General features: G+C 46.0%; 2 protein-coding genes across 2 annotated transcripts in view; one reads left to right on the forward strand and one right to left on the reverse strand.

The window, feature by feature from the left end:
• Pp2d1 (protein phosphatase 2C like domain containing 1) overlaps positions 1–22015 on the reverse strand; it is a 41788-nt gene extending 19773 nt beyond the window's left edge. The window contains exon 1 of the mRNA XM_051152485.1: positions 22011–22015. Within this exon, the coding sequence (XP_051008442.1) occupies positions 22011–22015 (5 nt within the window). The remainder of the gene's footprint in view (positions 1–22010) is intronic.
• A 443-nt stretch (positions 22016–22458) lies between these two features.
• Kat2b (lysine acetyltransferase 2B) overlaps positions 22459–23268 on the forward strand; it is a 105605-nt gene continuing 104795 nt past the window's right edge. Inside the window, 1 exon segment of the mRNA XM_051153059.1 lies at positions 22459–22722. Coding sequence (XP_051009016.1) covers positions 22474–22722 — 249 coding nt within the window. The 5' untranslated portion in view covers positions 22459–22473.

Genomic DNA, 23268 nt, shown 5'->3' on the forward strand with positions numbered 1-23268 from the left:
ACTATCTCCTAAACACACACACACACACACACACACACACACACACACACACACACACACACTACAAATAAAAACTAACAGGTCACTTTCTGCTTGACATGAAAGCTCTGGGAGGCTGAGGTAACAGGCACAGGAAGTGGCCGAGGTGGGAGTCAAGCCCAGTGGCGTTGACCAGCAAAACAAGTAGCTTTTCAAATGTGCCAGGACCAAAAGTCCAAGTGAAGTCATTTTGGATGAAGAGATCAGTTAGAATTTTTCCTAAAAGCTGGTTTCATGTGTTTTGAAATATGAACTTCAAATATATTCTCTTCTCTCTCTCTCTCTCTCTCTCTCTCTCTCTCTCTCTCTCTCTCTCTCTCTCTCTCTCTCTCTCTCTGTGAGTGTGTGTGTGTGTGTGTACACATGTGTGTTCTGAGATAGGGTCTCAAATAACACAAGATGACCTCAAGCTTAGTATGTGGTCTAGACGGGTTGTGGATTTCTAATCTTCCTACTTCTTTATTTTTTTTTTTTTTTAAGATTTATTTATTTATTACATAGTGTTTTTGTCTGCATGTATGTCTGTGTACCAGAAGAGGGCACTAGATCTCACTATAGATGGTTGTGACCCACCATGGGAATTGAATTCAGGACCCCTGGAAGAGCAGACAGTGCTCTTAACCTCTGAGCCATCTCTCCAGCCCTAATCTTCCTACTTCTACCTCCCAACGAGTAGCATTACTGGTGTGCACCACATCCAGGGCACATTTACCAATCTTTAAATCTTTCTTACTTTTTACTGTGTATGTTTTTGAGTTTCGTATGATCTTGAACTTTTGATATTCCTTCCTCTACCTCCCAGCCCTGGGACTGCAAACAGCACACTACCTAGCCACATTTACCAATCTCAATCTCTCATTTTCTCTTTCTCTTTCTCCATGCAGAATACATTATAGTGGCTTGTCATCCCCCCAACTGTAGGATAGTCACACATGTATTGTTCAGTGAAAAAGTAAGCTTCGCTCAGAAGGGAAGATGCCTGCTGCCAAGCCTAACAACCTCAGTCTAGTCAGTGGGTTGTTCACGATGGAAGGAGAGAACCAACATCTGCAAAGTGTTCCTGTATCCCCATGGTGTCTGTCTGTCTGTCTGTCTGTCTGTCTGTCTGTCTCTCTCTCTCTCACACACACACACACACACACAAATAAAAATCTAAATGTGGTGGCTCACACCTGTAATCCCAGCACTCAGGGAGGCAGAGGCAAGCAGATTTCTGTGAGTTTGAGGCCAGCCTGGTGTACAAAGCAAATCCAGGACAGCCAAGGCTACAAAGGAAAACCTTGTCTCGAAAACAAAAACAAACAAACACCCCTAAAACTTCATATATATAGAAAACTAGCCTCTTCAGTAGGCTTCTGGGTTTGTTGCTGTTGTTTGCTAAAACTACCAACCAGTGTTATAGACCTGTAGTTGAGGGCTAGAGCCCTTTGGTCTCAATCCTCAGCATCACAGAAATTAACTAACTGTATGACTAAAACCATTCCAAACCAAACCAATCTCTAATCCCCAAGCAACTGGGTTTGCACTTTCTGCTCTAAGGGGAAAATGCTTAGATATTGCACCCTGTTGTACAAGCTGCGCGGAAGAGGTCATACCCAGGACGCTCTTCTTCTTGGCCTAAAACTTTGCTGTTTGAGGCCTTCAGAGCCTGTGGTCAGGAAGATGGTGTGGGTGGCTTGCCAACAGCTCTTATAAACATCTGGGTATTTATTTAACGGCAGAAATACACAGAGAGAGAACACAGCGTTAGCACAATGAGCCAGCTTAGCTTGTTCAGCCCATGATCCCAGAACGGCTCTTCTAGGGTATTCTGAGGAGCTACCCCTGTGCCAGCTTCAGCTCTGAGTTGCCAGCCTGCTGAGGGAGAAGGGAGGGGACAGAGAACAATGTCATCCTTGTAAAGAGCCACATTTGTCCGCTTGTTCTCCTTTTCAGTTTATTTTCCAAGTTTATCATTCTGCCTAATACTTTTAAGCAACTCTGCATTGAGGGTAAATGTCAGTGGTCTCACTGTGAGCCACAAAGGTCTATAGGATCGAGCAAAAGTCTGATCCTTCAGCTTTGTCTCAGTACGCTTCCTCTGAGACCTTCAAATAGGCAGGCAGGCTGCTGCTCGCCTCAGAGCCAAGCCTCCACCTTCACGCCCATGCTGGCCACTGCAGCCGGTTAGTCCCTGCTCTCCTGACTTTCTCTCTCAACCTTGCCAGGAGGATGTAGGACCAGCCCATAGTTCCAACTTCCAAGAGGCAGAGGCAGGAGAATCCCTGCAAATTGAGTTCAAAGCCAGCCTGGCCCACAAAGCGCATCCGGGACAGCAGAGGCTACACAGAGAAACCCTGTCTCCAAAAACCAAAACAACAACAACAAAAGAAAGAAAAACAAAACAAAACAAAACCAAAAAGGAAACAGCAAAACAAATAACAGGAATGATGAGAGGTGTTCAATGGACATCCACATTCACAAAACCTGTGGTATATATTGTGGTACATATATATTTATATTGCTTGTTTGTTTGAAATAAGATCTTACTATACAGCCCTGGATGGCTTAGAACCCAGAGAGCTGCTTACCTCTGCCTCCTAAGTGCTCGGATTAAAGGTGTGCAGTGCCACACCCAGCTATGTGGTATTGTATTATAATTATTATAATTGTTTCTTACTGGTTACTGATAAATTCCTATTGTGTTTCATCTATATATTAACTTTTGTCACAGGCATCTTGTGCGTAATACACAGAGAATATAGACTTTGGTATTCACTGGCACATGTCCCCCAGGGCCTTTGGAATGGAGGCACACAAGTAGAAATCAGGAAGGAGGGCTGTGTTGAGAGCTTGGCTACCAAGCAGTGCTGCTGTTTTAGCTTGTGTCCTTCTACTTGAACCTAGTAGCATAGACTTGAGGTTTTGGCTATTGTGAAGTCTGAGCTAGCAGGGTCCCAAGTTCAGTGCCTGCCTAAATTACAGAATGAATTTAAGGTCAGAGTGGGTAGTTTACTAAGACCCTGTTTCAAAATAAAAAAATAAAAATAAAAAGGCTTGGGATGTTTCTTTATGGTAGGCATTTGTCCCATATGTGTAAGGAGGCCCACTCAGGTTCAACTGCGGGTACCACAAAAAATCAAAACAAACACAAAAAATACAGTGAGGGTGTTGTTGTCTTGATAAAGGGTGTAGTTCAGGGCAATGTTTAGCACATGCCGGATTTGATCAGAAAACAAAACAAGGGCCGAGCATGGTAGCACATGCCTTTAACCCCAGCATTCAAGGGGCAGAGGCTGTCAGATCGCTGTGAGTTCGAGGCCAGCCTGGTCTACAAAGGGAGTCCAGGACAGCCAGGGAAACCCTGTCTTGAAAAGCAAAAAAAATAAAAATAAATAAAAATAAAAATAAAAATCTCATCTCAATGTGTCTATCTAATCTAATATCTATCTATCTGTCTGTCTATCTATCTATCTGTCTGTCTGTCTGTCTATCATCTTTATCTATCTCTAGCATCCATCTATCTATGCATTCATACATCTGTCTGTCTGTCTGTCTATCTCTCTGCCTACCTACATAGCCACTTACCTATCTCTCCACAGTGTTCCACAGACAGGCCTGGAACTCCACAAATAATGCAAGCTAGCTTTGGCCTGCCTGGCAGCCTCCTGGATGCTGAGGTCCCATTGAGATACCTCAGCTAGCTCTTTTTTGATTCTTATTTTGTTATTGCTTTGTTTTCTCATTAATTGCTCCAGAAATTAGACTTCAGATGTGAAGATGTTCCCAGTGTGCCTCTGAGGCTGTGTGGAGACAACCCGCAATGCAAACTTCCAACACTTTCCTTCATTTTCGTCAGCAACTGGCAAGCCAGCATGAAGTCACTGTCTGCAAAGAGTTAACTTGTTCCTGGCCACACCCACATGCCTGAGAACTAGACTTTCTCACTGGGCCTAAATGTGCCCAGTCTGTGTTGGAAGTCAAAGTTCTGTTAACAAGGGTCACTTGGCTTGTTTAGCTGCCTGTGTTGTCTTCTCCTCTCAGACCTGTTTGGATAAAGGAAACTCGGTTTCAAACATGCTATATGTGTTTGTTTGGAGGAAGGAAGATGAAAAGAAGAATGCTGCCGGGCGTGGTGGCGCACGGCTCTAATCCCAGCACTCAGGAGGCAGAGGCCAGCCTGCGAGTTCGAGGCCAGCCTGGTCTACAAAGTGAGTCCAGGACAGTCAAGGCTACACAGAGAAACCCTGTCTTGAAAAACAAAAAACAAAAATCAAAAAAAAAGAAAGAAAGAAAGAACAGAAGAATGCTGAAACCATATTTTAGCTGTCTTTCAAATTGGACTATCTCCCCCCAATATTTACTGACTTATTTGTTGGTTTGTTTATTTATTTTAGAAACAACTTTTTTTTTAGTGAATTAATTGAGATAGGGTTTTATGTAGCCCAGGCTGGCTCAAACTGAAGATGACCTTGAAGAACTTTTTAAATCCTGCTACCTCCGCCTCTGCTTGTTGAGATCACAGACATATGTCACTATACCCGGCTTATGCGGTAGCTGACTGTTGAACCCAGGCCTTCCTTGTGTGTACTCCACCAACTCATTTACACGGCCAGCTACTAGGCAGTGTGCATCGATCTGTGAGTGCATGCGTGTGTGCTATGTGTATTTGTGTGTTGTTGTTGTTGTGTTATTGTTGTCATTGTTGATGTAGCTGGGTTTCAAATTCAGTGACTGAGGAAATCCTTCTCAGTTGCCTGAGAACACCTATAGCCAGCCTTTTAAAACCGGAGATTTTCTCCGGTATGGACTCTGATGCCAGGTTTTTGATCACTGGTAGGACTGCTTTGCCAGGCCACAGGGAAAGAGGACACACTCAGTCCTGGTGCCACTTGATGAGCTGCGGTGGATGGGAAGGGGACTCTTTTTTTCTGAGCAGTAGGGAGAGGGAGAGAGGGTGGGACTGGAAGGAGAGGAGGGATGGGACTATGACCAGGATGTAAAGAGAATTAAAAACAACAACAACAGCCAGGCAGTGATGGAGCACACCTTTAATCTCAGCACTCGGGAGGCAGAGGCAGGCGAATTGCTGTGAGTTCGAGGTCAGCCTGGTCTACAAAGCGAGTCCAGGACAGCCAGCCAGGGTAACACAGAGAAACCCTGTCTTGAAAAAACAAACAAACAAACAAATAAACAACAACAACAACAACAAAAATATATAGATTTTTTTTTCTTTTTGCTTGTTTAATTTTTAATTCAAGGTGATAATGTGCATGGTTAAAATGTTAGTGTGGTTAGAGGGCTTAAACTTCACTGTAGGCTGGCTGAGGCAGCCGACATCTGTAGTTTCAGCATTCAAGAGGATGAGGCAGGAAGGCCATGAGCTCCAGATCAGGGCTGAGAATGCAGCTCCTAGGATGGGCACTTGCTTAGTGTGCAGGAGGACTTGATTTGATCCCCAGCAGCACAGATATAAGTAAAAACGAAACAGAGTTTGTTGTGGTATGACTAATAGTTAACCCCTCACGCTCTTATATTTGAATAGGATTAGAGGAAATGTGACCTTGTTAAAGGAAGTGTGTCATTGGGGATGGTCTTTAAGGTTTCTTTTCTTTTTTGTTTGTTTTGTTTTTCAAGATGAGGTTTCTGTATGTAACAGATTCCTGGCTGTCCAAAACTTGCTTTCTAGACCATGTTGGCCTCCAATTTATTTAGATCCACCTGCCTCTGCAAAAAAGAGGTGTTCTGAAGTAGTCAAAATCATACCTTTGGTGGCTGGGTGTGGTGGCACACATCTTTAATCCCAGCACTCAGAAGGCAGAGGCAGGTGGATCTCTGTGAATTTGAGGCCACTCCGGTCTACAAAGTGAGTCTAGGACAACTAAGGTTACACAGAGAAATCCTGTCTTAAAAAACGAAAAAAACAAAAAACAAAAATAAGCGCTGGAGAATTAGCTCAGCAGCTGAGCCCTAGGCCACCTTGGAATCTATTCCCAGCAACTGTGGGTGGGTGACCTATCAACATCACAGAAAGACCAAACAAAACAGCAAGAAACAAACTAGGGGAACTAAGATATCAAACCCATCTATCAAACCTTCAAAAACAGAATAAAATTGTAGTTAGTCATTATCACATTTTTAGTTCAATTAAAGCATAAAGAAAAACCATGAACAAAAAAAAATACAAAAACCTACAATAAAACATCCCCCTGGCATTTGCTACACCGGCTCTACAAAGCCAGCCGAGCCCCCCATTCAGCATCCCAGCGTTTGTCAGTCACACCATGCTCCTTATATAAAGGTTTGGATCTCTCTGCATATGAAGCTGAGAGTGAAATAAATCTACCTTACCAAATGTTCCCCAGCCATTCTGTGTGGTTACTGCTTGGAGAGGAGCTAATTCATGAGATCTGCAAAACCATGAATTGAGTACAAAGGAAAAGGAAGAGAAGAAAAGCAGGCTGCTTGGCATGCTGGGAACAATACTTTGTTATGCAAGAAGCTTTCACATGGCTGCTAAGAAGCAGGATTTGACAAGTTAATTAATTTGTCTCTTTACTTACCTAAGTGCTTCTGCCACTCAAACCCTTTGCAAGCCAGGCTCTTGCCTGAAAACTGAACACATCAAAGCAGATTTCTTTTGTCTTGAGGATTTAGCACAAAGACAAGTGAGGAGAGCCCCCCCTCTCCTGGGGTGGGGGTGGGGATGGGGCCTGAAAATGACACTTGGGCAGGAGGGTGAGCCTGAAGATTTATGAGGTTGCCCTGTCTGAAACGAATACTGAGTGACAGACACCCCCACATCCTCTGATTTTTTTTTTTTTCATGCAACAGGAGGCACTCCCTGAGCTATATGTCCCAGAGGAGGGTCCCACTGTCTGAGTTCCATCTCTGAGACCGGGTATTAATTGGAAGCAGAACCTCAGACGGCACACTGTAAGCTTTGGGACGTGGAGGTCTGAGGACCACTGGAGGTTTGGTTCCAGTATAGCTTTGCTTACAGAGTGAGGGAGACCCTGACACCAGAAAGAAAACAAAACAAACAGCTAAGTTAGGGTTGGGGGGGGGGTGGTGGTCAGAGTGTTGTCTGCCATTCTTGGTCTTCAAGTTCCACCCCAGCACCCTAAAACAAAGTAAGACAACATTGAACCCAACGCTTCATGCATGGAAGACAAGTGTCCTACCACTAACCTCAGTGCACTTTTTATATTTTTCATTTGGAGACAGTGGCCTTAGACATACTCTGTAGCTCAAGAAATGCCATGAGCTTCGAATTCTCATACCCTAACAAGTAAAGTGACAGGACTGAGACCCATGCTTAGGCCAGCTACTTATTTATGTTTTTCGAGACAGGGTCTCTGTGTACCCCTGGCTATCCTGGACTCACTTTGTAGACCAGGCTGATCACGAACTCACAGTGATCCACTTGCCTCTGCCTCCTGAGTGCTGGGACTAAAGGCATGCACCACCACGCCCTGGTTTAGGCCAGCTATGCTAGCTGTTTATTTTGCTTTGCTTTGTTTTACTAAATCGAGGCAAAGGCACCCATGGTGAAACACATCCTTAATCTCCTCACTCAGGAGGCAGACCTAATGGACAGTCTACCTAACTAACACCTTCCCCACCCCTCCACTTCCATCTGTGTAGCCCTGGCTGTCCTGGAGCTCATTTTGTAGACCTAGCAGGACTTGAACTCAAAGATCTCCCTGCCTCTGTCTCCCAAGACAAAGGCTTGTGCCACAACAGCCAGTAAGTCCCTTTTTCTAAAACAAACAAACAAAACAGGAAAAAAAAAAAAAAAAAAAGGAGTGGGTTAGATGGCACAGTGGGCAGAAGTATTAACTGCCACCAAGCCATATGACCTAAGTTTGATGTGAAGGGTCTACCTGATGGAAGAAGAAGCCCAAGACAGTGAATGAATGGATGGATGGATGGATGGATGGATGAATGAATGAATGAGAAAATGCTGGAGTCAGATTTGATGGTGTGTGCCTGTAATCCAGCATTTTGGAGACTGAAGTGGCAGGAATTCACTAAATTCTAGTAGAGACTGGACTACCTAGTGAGTTACAGGCCAGCTTGGGCTACAGAATTAAACTCTTCCTCAAAAACAGATAGAGAAGTTGACAGCATTCTAGAGGCAGAGGCAAGAGGACTGATGCAAATCAGCACTCACCCTATTCTACACAGCAAGTTTCAGGTCAGTTGGTGAAACGTTCTCTCAAAACACAAGAGTGGACCCAATGATACTGCACGTTGGGTAAAGGCACTTGCTACAAGGTCTGAGAAACTGAGTTTAATCCCTAGAACTTACACGGTAGAAGGAGACATATATATGTCCACACACATACACATACAACAACTAAAAATAAACAAATACATGTAATCAAAATAAAAAGTACATAGTTTTAGCAGTAGAAGGAAAGAACTGACTGACTCCCTTACGTTTTCTTCTGACTTCTAGGCATGTCATTGCATGCATGACACCCTCATAAAAATAAATAAATTGAAGCCAGGCTCGGGTGGCACACGCCTGTAATCCCAGCACTCTAGAGGCAGAGGTAGGCGGGTCACTGTGAGTTCAAGGCCAGCCTGGTGTACAAAGCGAGTCCAGGACAGCCAAGGCTACACAGAGAAACCCTGTTTATATAGCCCTTGTTCCGCTCCCAATAAAAAGAGCTGTTTCATTGAAAACGGTCTCGGGATAAGACTGCTGTTTCTTCCGAACTCACACCAATGGAAATCCTGCTTCCATCCACTTGTCTAGACTCGCTCAAGTTTAGCCCAGTGCATAATAAGCATGGACACTCCAAGGGAGAAAGGAGATCTGGGGTGGCAAAGACCGACTGAGGTACCTGGAAAGGCCACTCTCTAACTTATTGAGCTGCTGGTTGTGTAGTATGTTCCAGGCTCCCAACTTTGTGAGCTGTCACCCATGCTTGGGTGGGCTTTGGTGATGCAACTGACTTCCATAAGGAACCTCTCACCCATATTCCTGTAAGTAACCCCAATAAGACTCACTGATTCACCAAGTTAGACTTAGGTAGTGTCCATATTGTGATCGGTTATAGGTTCTCTGGCGTTGGATCTCCCCAGAAAACGTTTGGTCATACAATACCAGTGTTCCTTTTGTTTGTTTGTTTGTTTGTTTTGAGACAGGGTTTCTCTGTGTAGCCTTGGCAGTCCTAGACTCACTTTGTAGACCAGGCTGGCCTCGAACTCACAGCGTTCCACCTGCCTCTGCCTCCCAAGTGCTGGGATTAAAGGCGTGTGCCACCACCCCTGGCTCCAACACCGCTCTTAAACACTGAGCCATTTCTCTAGCCCCTATCTAATTTTTTGAGACGAAGTCTCACTATGTAACATGGGGGGGGGGGCCTAGAACTTTCCGTATATCTGTGGTTGGCCTGGAACTTACTATGTAGACATGCTGCCCATCTCTGTCCTGAGTGCTGAAATTAAAGGCATGACTCTCTGTGCCTGTCTGATGAGGGGGTTTTTGTTTTGCTTTGTTTGAGACCTAGTCTCTTAAAGCTTAGGCTGGCCTTGAACTCCCGATCCCCCTGCTCCTAACTCCCCAGCGCTGCATTACACATAGCTTTGGGGGGTGTTGATGACATGCCAGTATTAAAAGGGCATGGTGGCCTAACTTTGGAAATTAGATATGTTACACCTGCAATCCCAGAATTTAGGGTGGAGGGGAAGAAAGACCAGAAGTTTCCAGTCAGCCTGGGCTATGTACATCATGCCCTGTCTCAAAAACAAACAAACAAACACACACACACACACACACACACACACACACACACACACACAAGGGGGGAAAGGTGAGGGAGGGGAGGTTTTACTTGTGTAGGTGAAATTGGTGGTGTGGGCTTATAATTCCAGTTTCTCCGTTGTAGCAGGAGAATTTCAGGTTCAGGGCCAGCCTATTCATCTTTGTGAAATGCTGTCTTAACATTTTGTAAAAACTGACAAGGACCAAGGTACAAGACTTGCCTAATACAAGGCCAGTACTGTAAATTTTTTAAATGAAATTTTATATGTGTATATACAAACCTTTTTACACAGATAGGAATTGAATCATCCTTAAGTTTATTTTAAGCAATTATCTTGCACACGTCTTTAATCCCAGCACTTGGGGGGCAAAGACAGGGAGATCTCTGTGAGTTCAAGACCAGCCTGGTCTGCAAAGTGAGCCCAGGACAGCCAAGGCTACACAGAGAAACCTTGTCTCAAAAAAAAAAAAAAAAACAAAAAAAAAAAAAAAAAAACAAAAAAAACCCAACACACTCAATAAATAAATAAATAGAAGGAAAGAAATAAAAAATTAACAATTATCTGGCACTAAAAATAATAAAATTCATTATATTAAGATTGTTCTAGGAGCTGGAGAGATGCCTCAGAGGTTAAGAGCACTGGCTGCTCTTCCAAAGGTCCAGAGTTCAATTCCCAGCATTCAGGAGGCAGAGGCAGAGGCTGTGAGTTTGAGGCCAGCCTGGTCTACAAAGTGAGTCTAGGACAGCCAAAGTTAAACAGAGAAACCCTGTCTCAAACAAACAAACAAACAAACAAACAAACAAAAAAAGCAGCAAGTCATTCAGCAAAACCCAGAAGGTATGGGCTTCGTTTCTTCTGCTTTCATAGCTAGCACTTTCTCCCTAAATAGGATACCCTGGTAAATGTGTCTATGTGCTTGCACTCTACATAGCAAGACCCTTCTCAAATAGTATTTAATAGACCTAACTTAGAGAACATTACAGAAAAACACTGCATACGACAGGCATGCTTAGAATACTTCACACTAGCTGGCCTGATGGTGCAGGCCTGTAATTGCAGCTACTTGCAAGGCTGAGGCAGGAAGATTGCCAAATTCATATTAGCCTGGGGATAGAGAGCAAACTCAAGGCCAGCTTGGGATAATAAGTAAGACTTTGTCCCTAGATATAAGGAACATGGGCTGAGGCTATAGGTGGTTGCTGTGCCCAGCAAATGGAGAGCTCTAGGCTCTCCTGTCCTTGCCCCCAAGCCTAAGAAAAATCGAACACTTACCACCGTTTAGTATTTCACAAACTATCTAACATAAAGCCTGTTTTACAGGAAAGCATTGGATAGCTCATGTAGGGCTGTTCGGTGAGATGGTTCAGCAGGTTAAGCCCTTGCTTCCAAGTGAACTTGAGTTTAACTTCTAAGACCCACATTGTAGAAGGAGAGAGCTGACTCTGGCATGTTAGCCTCTGGCCTTCACATTCGCAAAGTCACTTTGGAAGACATGCACAACACCACACACACACACACACACACACACACACACACACAGAGAGAGAGAGAGAGAAAGAGAGAGAGACAGACAGACAGACAGAGAGACAGAGACAGACAGAAAAGTAAAATGCATATGTTATGTATGGGCACAATTTTACACAGTAGTTGTGATGGCTAAAGAAACTCTATTTTATGCTAGGCATCCATCCATCTTGGCACCCACCAGATGTTTGTCTCTGACTACAGTCCCTGGAAGGTAAGTTCCCTGTAACCCTGATTCAGTGATTCCCCATGCAAAATTGTATAACTGTTACTATCTACTTGTTGTGATATGACTAACTGCTTTTTTTTTTTGGCTTCTGTAAGTTGTGTATGCAGATACCCAAAGATTGTTTTGTGTGTTCCTCCTTTTCCCTGTGGGTCATTGGCCACTGACCCATGAGGACGAAGGGAGCAGAAACAACCAATAGGATTCAGATGGCCCATTAGTACGATGGATAAGGCTTCCAGGAGCAAGAAACAGGCAAATCACTGTGAGTTCGAGACCAGCTTGGTCTACAAAGTGAGTCCAGGACAGCCAGGCATACACAGAGAAACCCTGTCTTGAAAAAACAAAAAACAAACAAAACATACTCAGAATATGGTCAGGCATCAGTGCCGAGAGATGCTCTGCAGATACGGCCGGAAGGGAAGAGGAAGCCCAGCTGAGAAAGGGAGTCTTCCTTTTGTGCAGAGATTAGATAAATATCTGGGCATGGTAGACTTCAATCTTTTTTTAAAAGATTTATTTATTTATACATTTTTCTGCCTGCATGTATACCTGCAGGCCAGAAGAGGGCAGCAGATCTCATTATAGATGGTTGTGAGCCACCATGTGGTTGCTGGGAATTGTACTCAAGACCTTTGGGAAAGCAGTTAATGCTTTGAACCTTTGAGCCCCTGGACTTTGATTTTAATTTTGTTTTGTTTTTTGAGACAGCGTTTCTCTGTGTAGCCTTGGCTGTCCTGGACTTGCTTTGTAGACCAGGCTGGCCTCGAACTCACAGAGATCTACCTGCCTCTGCCTCCCCGTGTGCTAGGATTAAAGGCATGCGCCACCACGCCTGGCATGGACTGCCATCTTAATAGCAGAGTCTTACAACAGTTTTTGAGTTGCCTTAACTACTTAACATAGCAGAACAGACCAGTTTTTGCTCGCTTGTGTAGATATTGAAGGTCTTCTTATGGTTTTTGCATTTAGAAATCTCTTTCCCATAGCCCTCTTTCACAAACGTGCCTGAGGTTTGGTTTTCAGTTTGATGTCCTGCTGGCAGCTAAGCAATAAAGCATTTAATTATAATTGGATTTAGACTAAGGTCTTTTACCAAGTGTCAGAAACCATATAACACAGTGAAGAAGAAAAATCAGAAAGGCATGGCTTTTGTTTATTTGTGTGTTTACTTTGGCTTCTTCTTCTTGTTGTCATTTTTTGAGACAGGGTCTCACTACGTAGCTCTGGCTATCCTGAAACTCACTCTGTAGACCAGGAGAGCCTTGAACTCACAAAGATCTGCCTGCCTCTACCTCTTGAGTTCTGGGATTAAACATGTGCCACAATGCCTGGCTAAGTGATTTCTAGTGTCTGTGGTTTAAAAAAAGTGTTATGTTAATGTCATTTGTTTCAGGATATTTGATTCCATTGTAAACCCTGAGATTGTGAACTGTAAAAACTTGTTTCTTAAACTGGGTGTGCTGGCATATGCCTTTAATCCCTCCACTCTGGAGGCAGAGGCAGGCGGATCAATGTGAGTTCAAGGCCAGCCTGGTCTACAGAGTGAGTCTAGGACAGCCAAGGCTACACAGAGAAACCCTGTCTCAAACAAACAAACAAACACCCAAAAAAAAAAAACTGTTTCTTGTTTGGCATCATTGAGCCCTCACACACATCTTTAATCCAAAAATTTTCTGTTTATTGTAAATAGGTGATAAGGTGTGTTTAAACCAGCCCTAGCACACACCTTTAATCCAAGAGCTCTTTTGTTTGTTTGTTTGGTTGGTTTGTTTTATTTTTTCCGAGACAGGGTTTCTCTGTGTAGCTTGGCTGCCCTAGACTTGCTTTATAGAGCAGGCTGGCCTTGAACTCACAGTGACCTGCCTGCCTCTGCTTCCTGAGTGCTGGAATTAAAGGCGTGTGCCACCACGCCTAGCTATCAAGAACTTTCTGGTGAAATCAAGCAGTTCAGATTTTCATTTATTATAACAACAATTATGTGTATGGATGTTTTCCACACATGTGTATGTGTGCACAATATGTATGTGTTAGGAACAGAACCCAGATCTTTTGCAAAATTAGTACATGCTCTTAACCATTAAGTCATGTGTATAGCCCCTTAATTTCTCTTTTATTCACTGCTCTCCTAGGAATGGATCTCACAGCTTTGTGCATGCTAGCTGAGAGACACACCACTAGTTCCCTCCTCCTACCCATTTTTTCTTTAAGAAGACTGAATCTCATATAGCCTAGCATGACTTTGAACTTGTGGTCCTTTCTGCCTCTACCCCCTAAGTGCCAACATTATTAGGACACACCATTACAGTCAGTGTCATACATGCCAAGATGGAACCCAAGACTTTATCTCCTGCCTGCTAGGCAAGGACTCTCCTGAGCTACATCTGTTCTTTGTCTTTTCTTTTTCTTTTATTTATTTATTTATTTATTTTGGTTTTTTGAGACAGGGTTCCTCTGTATAGCCTTGGCTGTCCTAGACTTACTTTGTAGACCAGGCTGGCCTTTAACTCACAGTGATCTGCCTGTCTCTGTCTCCCAAGTGCGGGGATTAAAAACCCGTGCCACTAAGCCCAGCAAAACATATATATATATATATTTTAAAAAGATTTTCTTTTGCCAGGCATGGTGGCACACGCCTTTAATCCCAGCACTCGGGAGGCAGAGGCAGGCGGATCGCTGTGAGTTCGAGGCCAGCCTGGTCTACAAAGTGAGTCCAGGATGGCCAAGGCTACACAGAGAAACCCTGTCTCGAAAAACCAAAAAAAAAGATTTTCTTTTATTTGTTATCAGTGCTCTATCTGTGTGTACACCTGAATGCCAGAAGAGGGCATCATATTTTAGTGTATACGGTTGTGTGTCACCATGTGGTTGCTGGGAATTGACCTCGGAAGAGCAGGCAGGGCTCTTAACCACTGAGCCATCTCTCCAGACCCTTGTTTTTTGTCTTTTCAAACAGGATCTTACTTCATAGCCATGGCTGGCCCTTGTTAGGTCCAATGCAGCCTCCTCCTTCTGCCCCCCCTCCCCCCAAATGGCAGTGCTGTGACAGTGTCTTAAACCAAAGGAATCTGCCTGGGTAAAACAGAAGCCTAAGTTCTGCCTTTCTCACTAATCTAAAGCTGATTTCTGTTCACCAGAGGCTTTCTTTAGTCAGTTCACGAAGGTCAATTACAAGAACAAGGTCATCTAGTTCTCAATTTATCCTAAAGCCTGTATCAGCTCAAAGAATCCCACCCAACTGACTGTCAAATAAATCTGCTTGCTTTCCTACCATTTTGCTTCTCTCTGTCACCCCATCCCTTAAGACGACAGCCTTGTTGGTTTGATTCCCCACTAGACCTTTCTGTAGGTAGAGTGGTCCAGTTTGGTAGTTTCACTGAGTGCTCACCTGCTGTGTGGCCCCTGGGAACCTATAACTTCTGGCAAACTTTATGCCTCTGTCTTCAAAGTGCTGGGGTTACAGGTGTGGGATGCCAGAGACTGTATGGCTTTTATTTATTTATTTTTTTCTTTTTTCTTTTTTGGTTTTTCAAGACAGGGTTTCTCTGTGTAGCCTTGGCTGTCTTGGACTCGCTTTGTAGACCAGGCTGGCCTCCAACTCACAGTGATCCACCTGCCTCTGCCTCCCGAGTGCTGGGATTAAAGGCGTGCGCCACCATGCCCGGCTTTGGTCTGTATTCTAACCCAGGTGCTGACTGTGTCTTTTCTCCATTGACTGGGGTCTGACTTCACATTCTTTCTTGATTGGCTAATTTTAGAGGAATTGCTACGAAGGAATTGAAGGAAAGCAAGAAGTCAGCTGGGCAGTGGTGGCCTATGCTTTAATTCCATCACTCAAGAGGCAGAGGCAGATGGATCTCTGAGTTTGAGGCCAGCCTGGGCGACAGAGTGAGTTCCAGGACAGCCAAGGGTTCACAGAGAAACTCTATCTCAAAAAAAAAAAAAAAAAAAAAAAAAGACAAATGCTTTGTAAACTGAAACATTGCCTTTTTATCTGGAACTCCCTGCAATTGCTCTGTGGCCAGCAAGATGCCTTCAAAGCTTACTGTAGCCGGTTATAAAGAGGAGCAAGCCTTCTAAGCTCTTTCGCCCTTGAGATTTCTCTGTCTGCTACCCTTCGTGTGCTCGGCAGAGACCTTAAAATGTTGAGCCTCCCAGCCTAGGGCACTATGTCATGGGTCCTCTGAGCAGGAAAATGGTGAATAAGAAGGCTCAATTAATGTCAGGAGCCATTTGACATTCAGACAGGAATGGTTTTCAGGGAGTCAAATGAAGCTGTCAATTTCTTCTTCAGAGCTTGAGGAAGCAGCCTGTCTCTCTAGTTAAGAAGTGGGTGGGGGGATGGGCCGGGAGGGGGAGGGGAACCTAACATAAAAGCTGAGCATCCCCCATGTCTTATTGAAGAATATTTTAACCACACAGGAAAGCTGACGTAATCATGACTCCATAGTTACAGTGTTCTGCTTCCTTCATTGTCCACTCACCTGCTGTTCTCTCATGCACCCAAAGGACATAGCACCAAGACATCCCATATGAAGACACTGTGAAAGAAGACTATGCGCAGCAAACACGCAGGTGCCAGCAGCCCTGGCAAGCTACTCTGAGACACATACACTAACGGCAAAGATGAAGAATACTGAAAAGCCAACAGGTTCCCTCCACAACCCCCCATAACATAGGTTTCTCTGTGTAGTCTTGGCTGTCCTGGACTCGCTTGGTAGACCAGGCTGGCCTTGAACTCACAGCGATCCTCCTGCCTCTGCCTCCTGAGTGCTGAGTGCTGGGATTAAAGGCATGGGCCACCACACCTGGCATGCCAAAGAGGTTTTACTTTTTGTTTTTGTTGGCATATTTTGAGAAGGGGTTTCATGTAACCCAGGCTGGCTGGCCTCAAACTCCCCAAGTGTCAGAGGATGACCTTGAATTCCAGGGCCTCTCGCCTCCACCGTGGTGGAGTTACTGCTGGCTGTGTGTCCACATTCAGTTTGTGCAGTGCTCAAGTTAGAGCCTGGGGCTTTGGCGTGCACTCTACTAACTAAAGTACACCCCTAAGTGCAGGAGATTAAAAAATTAAGACATTACCCTCTCCCCCCTCCCTCTCTTCTGTATGCCTTTATTGTGTGTGCACCTTCCCACCTCACATGTGTGGAGGTCAGAGGACAACTAGGGTGCTTATCTTCTCCCTTCTCACTAGGTAGGTCCCAGGGATTTAACTCAGGCCATCAGTCTTGGTGACAGGTACTCTTGGATATGTCGAGCCACCTTGCCTGGTCCCCCTGAGATTTTTTTCAAGACTGAGAAAAAGAACGGATAAAAAGGTTCAGTGACTACCCCCCCACCCACCTCCCACCCCCGCCAAGTCTATTAAGCGGTGTAGCAGGCGTGGTTCTGCCTCCCCTCTCCCAGCTCAGGTTATGAAAGGTGGTCAGGAGTCCCTATTGCTTGAAGAGGTAAGCTGGTCCTTAGAACTGACTTCTGCTTAGGGTTAAGGTTTTGACTTTAGAGATAACTGCATTCCTGCAGGGCCACCAACTTATCTTGCTGCCTTCGGCTAAAGTGAAAGACAAGCACAAAAGGAAGGTAGAGATGGCGCCTTCCTTTTCCTCTTCCTTTTTGTGTCTCCCTTCTCCTTCCCAACATCCTCTTCCGGTCTCTCTGACTGTGTCCTTTACCAAGAACCTCTCTGTCCCAAAAGCCTGCAAACCTTAGCCACGCCTATGTCATTTGCCTGCCCGGGTGTATTGGCTTTTTATTGGTCAAACAGGAGGAGGCTTTTAGGCAAGGTTACACAGCAATATTTGGGATATGTTAAAAGACAGCAAGCAGTGGCTCACGCTTTAATCCCAGCACTCCGGAGGCAGAGGCAAGGGGATCGCTGTGAGTTCAAGGCCAGCCTGGTCTACAAAGTGAGTCTACGACAACAAAGGCTACACAGACAGAGAAAACACTGTCTTGAAAAACCAAAAAAAAAAAAAAAAAAAAAAAAGACAGCAAGCTGTAATTAGCATCACAATCCATTTAGACCAAGCTCCAACAAGGCTTTCTTGATACTGGAGTTTATGGCGGGCATTTTCTTAACTGAGACTCCCTCATCTCAAATGACATCAAACTATCCAGCACAGCAGCACTTCACAAAACTCCTCCCCACTGTCTAGTTCTTAAATTCTTTCTATTTTACTATTTCTCTTTAAACCATGTCTCCTGAACTCTGAGGTGGAGGACAGCTGGTGTAGATGCCCCACTTAGAGCTGAGCACTCAACAGTCACTTATTGTCAGCACATTGACCAGTTATGAGTCTCTGCCTTAACTGCTGCCCAGTGTTAGAAGCTTCCCTAGCTTTCTCCCAGGTGTATAGTAACCAGGCATGACTTCCCTCCCGTGGAACTGGCTCAAATTGAAGAAGGGGCTGATAACTCCTATAACCTTCCTGCTACTCTTTCACCAGTGAACACCAGGCAAGAGCCTGGCAAGGCGGTGCTGTACCACGCAGGCTTCGCCACTGAGCACTACTGATTTCTTTTCTCCCTCGGCAGCCTGTATAGCACCTGGATGGTATTATGAAAACTAGTCGGCAGGTAGCAAGTTTCTCAGATTAGTTCTAGCTCAATTTCTCTATGTTCTGCAATCAGAGTATGTTGGATCTTCAGCAGTAGGGTCTTACCTTCTGGCTATGGTGGGTAATGAAGAGCTATGACAAAAGCCTGTGTTGTTTCGGGGGCCTCTGGAGCCTCCCTGACCAATAATTCACAGAGAGGTGTCCCATGCCTGGCACTGCGGCTTTCAGCTAACAATGCACATTTTGGGGAAGCATTGTCTATCCATGCAGGCTCTGAGTCTGCCTTCTCCCCCACCGCCCACCTCCCAAGCCGGGTTATCTGTGTAGCCCTCCTGGAACTCACTCTATAGAATGAGCTGGCCTTGGACTCAGAGGTTCTCCTGCTTCTGCCTCTCAAGTGCTGGGATTAAAGGTCTGTGCCACCACCACCATCACCTGGCATGGTTTGTTTTTTTATAGATAGACACTTGCTGTATAGTTTGGACTAGTCTTAAACTTCCAACCTGCTTGATTCAGGTTCCAATGTCCTAGTGTTTGAGAGGGGGGAGAGAGAGAGAGAGAGAGAAACAAAAAACAAACAAAACCCCTTCTAGTTGAAAGAATGAACTCTCAGGCTTGGGTGGAGGCCTAACAGTTCAGTTCATTACCTGGCCTAGAGACCACCCTAGGAAGGTGGGCATATCTTATGCCATGCTAAAGAGATAAATGGACTAATTAATCCTTTAGTTTTCTTTCCCTGAATCTCTACCTTAGGAGCAGTGGCTTATGGGCTACGGGGCTGTAGCATTGCAGGTATATAGCTTGTAAGTCTGTGAGGTTTTCTGACTTATTCATTAAAGTGTAACTTTTTTCTCTCTTTCTTTTTCTTCCTCTCCCCTTTTCTTTTCTTTTCTTTCTTTCTTTTTTCTATTTTTGAGATAGAATTACTAGTCTGGTTTGACTTGGAACTCCCTATGATTATCAGGCTGGCTTTGAGTGGGGAGATTTGCCTGCCACTGCCTCCTAGTGCTGGGATTAAACACCTCCAGCGTCTGTATCTTGTCTAAGCATGCTTTCCTTAACACTTTAGGCTTTCCCTCAGCATATTGGGGCTTCCGTAACTCTTTCTCTTAAGTCTCCCTTCCTTCCATATGGTGCTTTGTCCAACCATGTGTCTGACCTACATGTCAGCTTCCATGTTGGGGTCTTTCTTTCTCCTCTTTTATTCTCCAGGTGGGGACCTGATGTTCCACGTATCATCAGGATTGCTGGCATGTATCACCATGCCTGAGAGAGTCTTCCTTCTTTTAAGAGTTTATTTAGTGGGACTGGAAAGATGGTCCTGTGGTTAAGAGCACTGGGTGATCTACCAAAGGACCTGGGTTCAATTCCCAGCACCTACATGGCAGCTCACAAGTGTGTGTAACTCCAGTTCCAGGGGATCTGACACCCTCACATACAAGCAGGCAGAACACCACTGTACATAAAATAAGAGTAATTAATTAAACATGAAAAATTACTTAATGAATATATTTTTGGTTTTTAAACAGGGTTTTTCTATGTAGAGCGAGCTGTCCCAAAACTCTCTATGCACAGCAGGCTGGCCTCAAACTCAAGCCTTTTGGTTCTCAAGAAAGCCAGTTGTTATTGTTTTGAGACAAAGTCTCATTATGTGGTCTGACTAGCCTGGAATTTACTAAGTTGACTAGGCTAGCCGTGAATTGAAAGAGATCCACCTCCCATCTTGGCTTCCCTTACCAGAAAGGCACGCACCACACCTGCCCCTTCATCCCCCAGCCCCCCTTTGAGATAATACTTACATCTAGTGGCACATACAAATCTCAAGTGGACCTTTCCATCAGTGTCACAAACGGCCAGAGGGTGGAACCCAATACTCTGTCATCCTTTGTTAATGTTGTGATATAAGAAGCCTGGTCAAAATAAAAGACAAAAATGTCCAAAAGAAGCCTGATGTGAGAACCACTGTTGCTTTAGCCATGTTAGGTAGCTGGATGGGCATCAGCAGGCCCGTTCTTAAAGACAGACACCCCACCCCCACCCCAATTCCTTGGACTCCATTTCCTATTTACATGGCATCAGGACTTTGAATTTCAATTAGGTAATTTAAAGATAGGATCCCATTATGTAGCACTTCCTGGCTTCATGCTCACCAGGTAACCCACTCTGGCTTGAACTTCCTACTGTATGTCTCTGCTACCAAAATCCTGGGACTGCTATTTGTGTCATCCCACCTACCCTCACAACCATTTTGTAGAAAAGGAAGTATTGCCGGGTGTGGTGGCGCATGCCTTTAATTCCAGCACTTGGGAGGCAGAGGCAGGCGGATCGCTGTGAGTTCAAGGCCAGCCTGGCTCACAAAGCGACTCCAGGACAGCCAAGACTACACAGAGAAACCCTGTCTCAAAAAAAAAAAAAAAAGAAAGAAACCCTGTCTTGAAAAACCAAAACCCAAAACCAACCGAAGAAACAAAAACAAAACCCTTAGACACTAAGAACACACAAGAGACCCTAGATTCATCATTACAGCTTACCGTGATTTAATGACATTATTGTAAAAACTCACAGAACACCAGAGAGCAACCTTAGAGAGGACAGTGCTGTCAAACCTGACATTGCTTTTTTTTAAAAAAAAATTTGTTTCTTTGTTTCCGGGACAGGGTTTCGCTGTGTAGCCTTGGCCATCCTGGACTCACTTGGTAGACCAGGTTGGCCTCAAACTCTCAGCGATCCGCCTGCCTCTGCCTCCAGAGTGCTGGGATTAAAGGCGTGCGATACCACGCCTGGCTTTTATTTGTTTATATACAGGTTCTCACTCTGTATCCTTGGCTGACCTTGAACTCCTTTATGTAGACCAGAATGCCTCAAACTCACAGAGACTTGCCTGTCTCTGCTTCTGCAGTTCTGAGATCATTATGCCTGGCTTTTTTGGGGGTGGGGGTGGGGATGGGGCAAGAGTCTTACTCTGTTGAGCTTCCATACTGGGCTAAGGCCAAGCCTAGGGAGGCATGTTGGTCAGATGCAAGCTAGTAAGAGGCTGCCATTTCAAGGCGGTAGGCTTCACTCCTGAGAGAAGATACTTCCCCGACCCCGCCGCCATAGGATCGCTCTTAGAACCTGAAGGCGCGTTCACATGTGAGCCTGAGTTAAAAGGACACAGAATCTGGAAAAACGTATCTCGAAAAACAAACTGCAGTTTTCAACAGGACGGGCAAGGGAGTATTTGCAAGGGGAAGCTAATCCTTTATGGCTGAAGTTTGGCAGGGGCAAGCAAGCTTGTGAGGCAACCAACTAATCACAAACTCATTATGCCCCTTGTCCCACATTATGACTACGCTTGCTCCGCAGAATCAGGGCACTTGCCAGGTGCCGACTGGCAATGCAGAGCTTTTCAAGTCGCTCTGAGAGAGTGGACCCGTGGTGAACAACTTAAACAAGCGCCTCCTGCCATCAGCGACAGGGACAGCAGTTTTGCTTATGAAGTTTAAGCAAAAATCAGCATCACTCTCCCGGATACTGTCTTTCTGATTAAATTACTCTCTGGGGTTTCGCCTTTGAAAACATAATAGACAATAAAGTAGCAGCAGACTTTAATCCTGCCAAACCGGGTAAACCCTGCAGGCAGATTCACTTAAAACTTTTCCCACAAGCTTAGTTTTAGTTTTGCTGACCTTTAACGTTCTCTAAGCACATATATGGTTATTACTAATAACCATGTTATTAATGTTATATGATAATATTATTATTATACATTTTAACAGAACACGTTGAGTCTTCTCTTCCTTTGGTCATATTCGGTTTGGAAACTACCAGGAGAAGATGATGGGGAAGAAATCTTAAAAGAAAAAGTTTAATCCAAAGTCTTTAAAAAGAAAGAAAGGAAAAAAAAAAAAAAAGCAACCCCTCACGCCATGATTTTGGTGAATTAGCAACAAAGAGGAGGATTGGCCGCTGACGGGTACTTCTGGAAAACAATTTTTTCCTCTGGCTCCCGCTAGGGTGGAGGAAGTTGGGTCTCGGAGCGGGAGGGTGTCAGGCCCAGGGACGCCAGCAGCTCAGGGCGGCAGGTGCCTGGGCTGCAGCGGCCGGGCCTCGCGGGTCGCCGGTCACCTACGGGCTCTGGCGCGCCGGGCGGGCGGCCACGCTCGCAGCAGCATGCCGGAGGCTCAGGGGAGCAGAGCGCGGCCAAGGCGCTCCGGGCAGCTAGCGTCCTAGCCGCCCCGGGAGGCGCGGGGGCCTGCGGTCGCTGGCGGCCGAGCGCGGCGGGGGCGGGGAGGGCGCAGGGCGGCGGCCGCGGGGGGAGGGAGGGTCTCGGCTCCGCCACCGGCGCCCGCGGGGACCCTGGCGGCGGCGGGTGACAGTCGGGGCGGCATGGCTGAGGCTGGCGGGGCCGGGCCCCCAGCACTGCCGCCCGCGCCTCCGCACGGCTCCCCCCGAACTCTGGCCACCGCCGCCGGGAGCTCTGCTTCCTGCGGGCCGGCGACCGCGGTGGCCGCGGCAGGCACGGCCGAGGGACCGGGAGGAGGCGGCTCGGCCCGGATCGCCGTGAAGAAGGCGCAGCTGCGCTCCGCTCCGCGGGCGAAGAAACTGGAGAAACTCGGCGTGTACTCCGCCTGCAAGGTACCCGCTGGGACGCGCACGATCGCGGGGTCACGGGCGGGCCCGGGCCCCCTCCCCTCCCCCACCCCGCTCCGCTCCCTGCCTCCCGCCGGCACCGCGGAAGTGCTGCTTTCGCTGCGCGCGCTCTGCCGCTGCGGCTCGCACGGCGTCTTGCTGGGGGCAGGGGTTAGGGTCTTCCAGATCTGGCCTCCTCCCTCTTCTGGGAAGGATGAGTGTTGGTTTCCGAGCGCTCGGGCTGTCTTGGGGCTTTTTTTTTTTCTTCTCTGTGGGAGCTCGCAGGAGCCCTTTCACAGAAAACATAACTGTGTTTGGTGTGGCGGACCAGTGGCGGCTGGGAAGCAGCTTTTTAGGGGTGGGAGTCGGGGGTGTCTGAGAGTGTCTCCCTGTGCTCGCCCTCCCCCACCGCCTCGCTAGGAGGAGCTGGGTTCCAGAGTGTGCGCGCAGAAGAGTCCTGGAATCCAGGCGCTTTGGGGGAGCGAAGGGGCGGAGCACGGGGTGGGAGGTGGGCACAGCCCCAAGCCCGGGTCTTTTGGCGCCTGGCGGCCT

This window comes from Acomys russatus, chromosome 11 (genome assembly GCF_903995435.1).
Source record: "Acomys russatus chromosome 11, mAcoRus1.1, whole genome shotgun sequence".
Classification (NCBI taxonomy): Eukaryota; Metazoa; Chordata; class Mammalia; order Rodentia; family Muridae; genus Acomys; species Acomys russatus.